At 32.5% G+C, this 9,494-nt stretch overlaps 1 protein-coding gene across 6 annotated transcripts in view; it reads left to right on the plus strand.

The window, feature by feature from the left end:
* Nucleotides 1-5,166, plus strand: part of LOC145335033 (scavenger receptor cysteine-rich domain superfamily protein-like) — a 36,881-nt gene extending 31,715 nt beyond the window's left edge. For 5 of the 6 annotated variants that reach the window (XM_080180716.1, XM_080180717.1, XM_080180718.1 and 2 more), the window contains 7 exons: nucleotides 49-143; nucleotides 683-752; nucleotides 1,502-1,609; nucleotides 2,546-2,643; nucleotides 3,439-3,571; nucleotides 3,997-4,030; nucleotides 4,595-5,166. In XM_080180716.1, the coding sequence (XP_080036842.1) occupies nucleotides 49-143; nucleotides 683-752; nucleotides 1,502-1,609; nucleotides 2,546-2,643; nucleotides 3,439-3,571; nucleotides 3,997-4,030; nucleotides 4,595-4,667 (611 nt within the window). In that variant the 3' untranslated portion in view covers nucleotides 4,668-5,166. Of the gene's footprint in view, nucleotides 1-48; nucleotides 144-626; nucleotides 753-1,501; nucleotides 1,610-2,545; nucleotides 2,644-3,438; nucleotides 3,572-3,996; nucleotides 4,031-4,594 lie in introns of all 6 variants that reach the window. The other variant, XR_013885127.1, reaches the window with a different exon arrangement.
* The last annotated feature ends 4,328 nt before the right edge of the window (nucleotides 5,167-9,494 follow it).

Genomic DNA, 9,494 nt, shown 5'->3' on the forward strand with positions numbered 1-9,494 from the left:
GGAGGGAGCAGGAGTTCTTTATATCTATCTATCTATCTATCTATCTAGGAAGTGAACAGTCTCTAGGAGTTTGCACCCACACCTCAACAGATGATTGTGGTCCTCAAGAGGGAGCAGGAGTTCTTTGTGATAATGGAACACAGGTTCAACAAGATTTTATGTTTATATTAATTTGAAATAAACAAGTACTTTAGTAAAAATCTTTAATTCAGATTACTTGTCTGTAACTTGTCACTTTTAAAGTGTTTTTAACCTATTTTTGAAAGGTAGATAAAACCTGTAGAATCATACTGCAGAGTTGAAAATAAGAATAGACCCCCAAATAACTTTTCCTTAGCAAAATTTACTTAATGTATGGCACAAAATAAACTTTGAATTCCTTTTAAAAAGTTATTTGGGGGTATACTCTGCAGTATGATTCTACAGGTGTCGGATTTTTTTTTAATATACCTTTCAAAATTAGGTTAAAAACAGTTTAATGCACTGTTTATTGTATTTGAGCTTAGTAATTTTTTCACTCTTAATACAATATTTATTCCATTTTAACAACATAGAAACATTAATTTAAGCCTTTAAATGAAAAAAAATCTACTGATTCAAATGGGCATGACAATGATTCAGTTCAGATTGAGATTCCAGCTGAGTGCCAGGGTAGACAAACTATCTATCTATCTATCTTCAGATTGAGATTCCAGCTGAGTGCCAGGGTGAAGACAAGCTTTGTCTTATTGGTGGTCAAACTGAGTATGAAGGTAGTAATTTATTTGTCACTCAATAGATATCTTGTGTGGTAAAAATTCAGAGAGAGAGACAATAGGCTGTTCATTACACTAGTCCCCAAAGTCTAACTTAAAAACTTTAAGGACTTTTATTGAATTTTAATTGGTTGGTTCATTTAATTGAGTGTTCTAGCATTTCGACTACTAATTGTAAACCACTAAAGGGGTAATTTTGTGTATCATCATTTGGGATGTACATCAATTTATCGGCCAATGTCTTATCCCTTTAGATCCCTGGATAGATTGAATATATTTTCTTAAAACTTATACAAAAGTATTATGTCTCTGTGTAGCTTACGACCTTGCTAACCGCTGAACCAATATAAATCTTGCTAGGCTTTTCTTGTGTCCAGGGAAAGTTTATAACTATTTTGGTGGAGGGCACATTTATAGAGAAATTGCCACTAAAAAAATTAATGAAAGATATCCTACTATTTATCCTGTTTAAGAAAAATTGAAACTTTAACTTGCAATTGTAAATAGATCTATAGTATAGATGTTTATTGCATCTATAGAAAACTACCAGCCCCCTCTTTTTCATGAACCTTTTTCGTCTGCTAGCAAATTTTTTTCTGCTACTTTGCTGTGTTAATATTCCCGCCACTATTGGTTGATTTTAAAGGACCCAATTTAGAGTCAGCACAAGGACCTTGGGATGGGGACATACAATTATTTTCCCCCTTTCCCCCATAGTCTTTTACTCTTATATCAATTGTATTTAGGAAATGTGTACTTTGGTGGACAACCAGTGTGTGATGATGGATGGTCATTTGCCAATGCCCATGTGGTCTGTGTCTCACTGGGTTTTGCTGAGGCTGATGTACCCAAAAAGGAAATGATACTTGCTAGCTAAAATATACCAATGTAGGGATCTAAAGGAATAACATCCCCAATGATGATAAACAAAATTACTCCTTCAGTAGATTACAATTATTGGTTGAAACTTTTGGACAGTCAAATAAATGAACCAATTAATCAAAATTTAATTAAAGTCCCCAAGGTTGTTTAGTAAATGGATAAAAAAACGTTATTATAAGACTTTGAGACTAGTGTAATAAACAGCCTAATGTCCACTCCCTCCCTGATAACAATGACATTACTTTGAAAATACTAGCGACTGCGCTTCTAGCATCTAGGGGCTCTGTATTTACAGTGGTAGGGAAGGGTAGAAAAATAGCCTAAAACCTAAAACCAAGACAAAAATCTAAAAAATAATAGTCTATAACCAACCAGGGATGAATGAGGAGTTTCCCATCAATGAAGAACTAAATCGGTTAAGTAGTTATCAAAATCTTAAGCTGCAGACAAAAAAACGTACTTATATTTGAAATCAGGACAGGTCTATTATAAGTTTACTTATATCATGATATTTTTTTTGTTGATTGCATTATTAAGGACGTCCAAGCTTTTTTAGTTATTTTTTTTTGTGGGGGGAGGGGTGGGTTAATCAATCCTTTACCCTCCCCCCCTTGAACAAACCTGTGCATTACCCTATAATGTTTTTAAATTCTTTTCCTGAAATAATTTATTTTTCATTATCAAATGAAACCTTTAATAATTTAATCAGGATCTTAATTGAAAATAATGAACTTGAGTGAATTTTTGAGTGTTCAATCTTTTGAGCCAATAATTTTATGCTACAGAAGGGGATATTTTGTGTATCATTATTGGGGATGTACATCAATTCATTGGCCATTGTCTTATCCCTTTAGACCCCTGGAAAAATCTATGTTTTGAAAATTTAAAGCAAGGTTCTAACTGGAACCAGGAGTCAACATTTGGTATGGTTCCCTCCAGATATGGTGCTACAGATGTGCTGTGTCAGGGCAGAGAATCACACTTCAGAGAATGCCACAAGACTACTGTAAGTATTTCATCCATGGATAAGGGATGGGAAACCTGGCCAAATATTAGGTCTTGGAATAGTTTTTAAATGGGCTGTGCAACTTTTATCATTTCTTAATTAAACTAATTAATTGGCGGCAGCTCCTATTGGCTATTGCTCTGAACCAATAGGGCTCAGCTTGTTATATATAAACCAATAGGCAATTGGCAGCCGATGATATAAAAACACTGCAAAGCGAGCTTTAACAATAAATTTTATATTGTAAATAAATATCTGCTTCCAAAATGATAATAAGTAAAGCATAAGAAGTGGTGTTTGATCACATCAACTTCGGCATCTCGGAGCTAAAAAATCTTGTTTTAATCTTATAATTGTACATTTACTGTGTGGTAAATACCCCTCTGGACTGACAGACAGATGTTTTATTTAGGGTAGCTTTACCTTGGGATATGTCTGAAGAATTAAATGTATTTCACACAGAACAAAGAATATAAAATTATAGTTAGGTTATATAATAATCTGAGCAATATTAATCAGCAGTGTTACTACAATGGAGATGAAAATAGGTTTATGTCGCAGTACCGACAGCACATGGCATACACAAGCTTGTACTGTGGAATCTAGAAGCTGGAGAACCTGGCTGCTAGAACAATCAACATAAACTGGCCCACATTTCTCTACTTGAACGCAGGCGCAGTTGGGGACTTTATTGTATAATACATAATATTATAAGATGAGTCACTTTTTTCACATATATCTGTGGAAAGCTGTTTATAATACAATGCGGGAAAAAACTTTTCTTTGATTATTCAGGATGAAATAAACTGTAACAGAATGGAAGGAGCTGGTGTAGTATGCAGACCAGAAAGAAGAACTTCTGGCAACACTGTGCAATATGGCAGCTCTGCAAGCAATGCTGTGGCAACACTGTTTGTCTTGGCAACAGGTATTAGTTATTCATCGCATCAAATTATAACGAGGATATAAAAATGTACATTTAAAAGATTAAAACTAGTTTTGTTAGCCCCGAAATAGTTTTAATATTATGATTGTACATTCTTATAATCATAGAAAACTGGATATAATACGATGTGATACATGATTTTAAGAAGGGCTTGGAAAAAGTTCTAATCCAGTGGATATTAATCGGTTTCAAAGCAATACTGGAAAATATTAAAATTAAAATTCAGGATAGGAGGGATAGAATTGTAGGTAAGGTTACTCAGTAATAGAAATTGCTTACAATTATGCATAGAAAAACTTACCAATATAATTTTATCCTACCCTCTATCTCTTAATTTCTCTTAAAACACTAAAATTTATAGTAATACATTATTATATCAAATGCATTATAAATTGCAATCTTTTTAGTTTGTGTAGTCAGTGTTTTGGTTTGGAGATACAGGTATGAATTTAAAATCTAAGAAGCGCTGGAAAGTGTCATGTGTGACTTAAAAAAAATACGTCTATTATCCATTTCTTTTTTAGGAATTTTCGGGTATAGTCCTTTCCACGTCATCCCTCCATAAGGGGCGATTCTTCGTATTTTTAACAGTAAGTTTTTTCCTATTTCTAGCCCCTGCAGAGGGCTCTAACCCTGCGGGGCCAATTACCTAACCCTGTGGGACAATCACCTAACCCAATATAACCTAACCTAACCTAAAATAACCTATAAAAAGACATTTTCAAAATACGACAAATCGCCCCTTATGGAGGGATGTCGTGGAAAGGACTAAACCCGAATTTTCTTTCCCACTTCTCCTCTCATCCCTTTTTTTTAGACACATGTCACTTTCCAGCGTTTGGACGCTCAATCTAATGCAACAACCAAAAAATAAATGCAATAAAAGTCCCCAAAGTTGTCAATGAATATAAGAAAAATGTTATTATAAAACTTTGGGCATTAATATAGAAAACAGTCCAATTTCCACTACCTCACTGATAATGAACTGAATAAAATTATTTTCAGGGAGCAAGTGAGACACATAATTAGTAGAGAAATCATGGTTAGAATTTCTGGAACAGGACCTCTTTTGTCTTAACTCTAATTGTACATATTGTAACAAAATCATATTTGTTTAAATCATTAAGTCATAATATTATTTTAACCCAAGAAGACGACATTTAAAGTTACATAATTTTTCGGGGCAATTGCAAACCAATTGTACCATGCTTTACAATCAGCTGATTTTTTTTAAACAAAGATCAAAATAATAAAATTTATTGTCTCCTATTTGTTTATTCAAAGGAGAAGTTGATTACATTACACATATCTATTTCATCATTTTATTTGCAAACCCGAGGTGAATTCTTAAAAAATTTTGTCTCACTAAAATCAGTTTGCCCCACTAAAATTAGTGAGGCTAACTAAAAATCTAGAGGGGATAATTTTGCCTCACTAAAATTTTAGCGAGGTGAAAGTTTTTTTAAGAATTCACCTCTGACTTCTATATGATTCAAATTTAGTTAAAGGAAATTATGTTTAATAATATAGCAAATGTACTGATAAATAATAATAAACAGTAACAAAAATGAATAAAATTATTTCTTTATCATGTTTTTAAAAGCGAAGCTTTTCTATAATTAGGGTCGGTCCGTCCGTACGTCCGTCCGTCCGTACGTCCGTCCGTCCGTACGTCCGTAACGGATAGCTTTTTCCGTTAATTTAGGCATGTTAGAATTGTCCTATCAATTTCAAATTTTGCATGGTGATTCCTTTAGTAGTTAGGTACGATTTAGAAAACGTTGCAGCTCTATAATCATTACCAAAATGTCCGTACGTCCATTTTAAACATGTTGATTTTTTTACTTTTTTAACAACAAATTTTTATGTGATCAAATCATTAGATTGATCTTATTTTTGGTATATTGATAATGTAATAAGCGAAGCAACTCTATAATCAAGCCCTAAAAATGTAAGTATGTCCATAAAAATTATCCTGTATCAAGCAGTTTTACAACAAATTTACTTACAATTTCTTTGACTCTTATAAATTTATATTATGATAATTAAGTTCTAACACTATACAAGTGTTAATGTCCGTTTGTCCTACCGTTTTAGTGCTTCGCTTTTATGGATGTTGTCATCCTTGTTTTTTCTTCTTTTAAGATTAAATCTTGAGACCTACTTGGTTTCATAAATTGATATAGAATAAGTGGATATATTAACAAGGGAAAATTTGTCGTCAATTTATGTTACTAATATGGACATTGTTATTTTAGCCAGCTGGGAGATCACTTTATTAATAACGGGAAAAATTTAAGATTATTACTTTTAAACAAAAAATCAAGAAAACTTATGTTTTAGATACAATTGGGCATAATATGGGCTTTCTTTTGAAATTGAAATAATACAATAACATTAAAAGCTTGCGAAAGAGACATTTTTTTAGTGGTTATAATTTGCACTGAATTTTATTTGTTAAAATGTACCAGCGATCCAATGGAAACAGGGGAAATAAATGGAGTGTTCATTAAGAGATATAAGTTTTCCGGAATTGTAATGTAGGGAGTAGATTTGAAATCTGCATCAAATTTTAAGGATTTTTTTTATAAAATTCGTTTTTTGTATAATACTTTATCTAAAAGCAGAAATACAAATTAAGTTAATTAATTTTGGCATCTGTGATTGGTGGATTTAAAAAATCTGCGCTCTGATTGGATGTCGTACATCATTCAACCAATTAGAGCGCAGGTAGTTTAAAATCCACCTATCCTATTGGTCAAAATTAATTAACTTAAAATGTATTTTCGCTTTTAGATAAAGAATTTTACAAAAAACGAATTTTATAAAAAATCCTTAAAATTTGATGCAGATTTCAAATCTACTCCCTACATTAAAATTCCGGAAAACTTATATCTCTTAGTGTTCATACTATATATATAGTAGATAGGTTCTAAAATTTTTATTTTTTGTTTTTCTTCTCCAAAGTGAGAAAATTATGTTTTAAAAAACGTCTATTATTACCATAAGCAAAGTAAAAATATCAAAAATCTTTTAATAAACAGTATAAAATTTCTGCTCATTAAAGCATCATGTCTTTTTATTTATAACCAACTAAAGATTGTTTTTAACATGAAACACTGTGTGACTTATCAAATAAAAATAACATGTTTAATTAAACTGTGTTGATCACTCTATGATATATCTAATGAAGGAAGCTGAATAGAAATTGCCCTAATAAATAGCTGTTATGTTACTGTACAGTTTCTAAAACCTCGATTTTAATTTTCATCCTAAATCAAGAAAATTATTTGTTAAACAACGCTTCCTTTAGCAACCATATTTTTATAGGAATATTGGTACTAAAAAGAAAATCTATTAATTTTAAAAATGTAAGTGGTCAATGTTATTGTATTAAGCTAAAGCTTTTACAGGGATGCTACAAGAACGATATTAGGTACCTATACCCTTTAAGGGCATACTTACATTTTTAAGATTTGATTATAGAGATGCTTCACTTAGAACATTGTACCTTGTGGTAATAGGAAGCAGTATTCCAAAAATGAATTGATTATAACATACAAAAATTAGTTGTCAAAAAAGAAAAACTCAGCCTGTTTTAAATGGACGTACGGACTTTCTGGTAACATAACCAGAGTTGCTATGCTTCCTAAATCGTACATAATTGTTTTAGGAATATCATGCAAAGCTTGAAATTGATATAACATTTCAAACATGTCAAAATTAACGAAAAGAGCTAACCGTTACACGAAAAAAAAACTGTTTAAATTGGGTAATCTAAAGGGTATAATGATGGTTAAAATCTTATTTTTCAGTATATAGAAGTAATAGGATGTTATTTACATTTCTGTTATTTTTAAAATTATTACCTCCCTTCATGCGGAAAAGGTCAAAAATCAAATTGTCTGTAAGTTGTTCTTAAGGTATAAGACAATGGACGATAGATTGATGCACACCTCAAAATATGAAAGCCAAAATTACCTCTTCGGTAAATTAGAATGAAGGGTGGGAAAACTTTGCCACTGGTAGTGTGTACCAACTAATCAAGATTTGTTAGAAGATAAATTTGAGTACCCCCCCGCCCCCCCCCCCCACTCCGACAGCAAACTATGAACTCTGGCCGCAGCGCTCGTCTCCCTTGCCTGCCTAGCCGCAGCGCTCGTCTCCCTTGCCTGCCTAGCCGCAGCGCTCGGCCCCCTTGCCTGCCTAGCCTAGCAAAAAAACTTTGCATTGTTCTTCAAGTGGAAAGCTGTTTCTCCTCTTATCCTGTAAATTCATGTGTGTTTAAACCATAGTGTTGATTTTTACTTTTCATATTTTCAATTATTTTAAAAGCTTCTTTATATGTTGTAAGCAAAAATTTATTTCACAATTAACAAATTATATCAATATGAGTAATAGTAACTGGACAAAGTGTCTCAAAAATAATCCATGTGACGTCATAAAAATGAGGGATTATCCATCTCTTTCTTAGGGGTTTTCATTCCCGCATCTCCTCTCATCTTCCTTATTTTCATGACGTCACATGGCTGATTTTTAAGACACTTTGTCCAGTTACTGAGGAATATCACAAATATGAAAATAACATAGATTATCTAATATTTCATATAAATAAAACTAATATAGTCTATTTAAAAAATTTAATTTATATTTTCTTATAATAAAGTAACAGGATGTCTGTTTGTGTGTTTGTATGTTTGTACTGAAGGATCTCGCTAATCGCTGATCCGATCGGGTTCTCCTTAACAGGTCCCGGGAAGGTTTATCGGAGAGTACCACCACTAGATCTTTTCATGAAAATACACTTTTTCGAATTTTAGTCTTCTGCTAACCTAAAAAGTTACTTTAGGAGCCTAGAAATACATGTACAAAATTTCAGCTCTCTATCTCTACTGGCGACCTAGCGCCAGGCATGTAAAATATCAACAGATAACGGTAGCACGGCGGTTTTAACAATATCTCAGCAATGTGCAGGTTTTAAGCTCTTCTGCATATTTCAATTTAAACACATAAGGACAAAGATATATTATCCCAAAAATCTTTTGTCAAAGTCTACTCTACACCTAGCGCCAGTCAGTTTTCTAAAATCATGCATTTTATACCTGTGAAAATAGAAATCGCCAGCGCTAGGTGTAGAGTAGACTTTGACAAAAGATTTTTGGGATATTATATCTTTGGCCTTATGTGTTTAAGTTGAAATATGCAGAACACATAAATTCATCTTCCAAGCCATTCTCTAGGCATTTTAATTTTTTTTATGAAATAACGGGATTTCAAAACTGCCCTTTGAAAAGGCCTAAAAAATATCTTTTTTGTCACTTTTTTCACTGCTTATAGTTACAACTTATTAAGATATTATGCTCAGTTAAAAAAAATCGGCGCCTCCAGCACCAAAACCGGCAAAAACTGTCAGTTAAACTTCTGTGCCCCTACTTGCCCCCCTCTTCGGTAAACAGTAGTTATCTCAAGAGGTAAAAGAGATATCAACACACAAAAAGAAAGCTTTTTAAATAAAACTGAACTAAGTAACTATTATACATTTAATTTTGGGACTCTCCTTCTAGGCGCTTGTGGAGCAAAAGACCCACCAAAACACTAATAATATGAGTTCTGAGCTTATTTTTAAAGATATCAACCTGATTTTTTTGAAAACTTTTGTTACCATAATTGAACTCAGTAACATTTACAGATTTCATTTTGGGACTTTCCTTCCAGGTGCTAGTGGAGCAAAAGACCCCTCAAAACACAAAAAATATGAGTTCTGAGCTTATGTTTAAAGATATCAATCTGATTTTTTTAAAGAAAAATTTTTAAGTAAAACTGAACTCAGTAATGATTACACATTTCATTTTGGTACTTTCTTTTGAGGGGCTTGTGGAGCAAAAGACCCCCCAAAACACAAAAA

The sequence above is a fragment of the Acartia tonsa genome, chromosome 13 (assembly GCF_053477335.1).
Source record: "Acartia tonsa isolate MP-2025a chromosome 13, ASM5347733v1, whole genome shotgun sequence".
Taxonomy (NCBI): Eukaryota; Metazoa; Arthropoda; class Copepoda; order Calanoida; family Acartiidae; genus Acartia; species Acartia tonsa.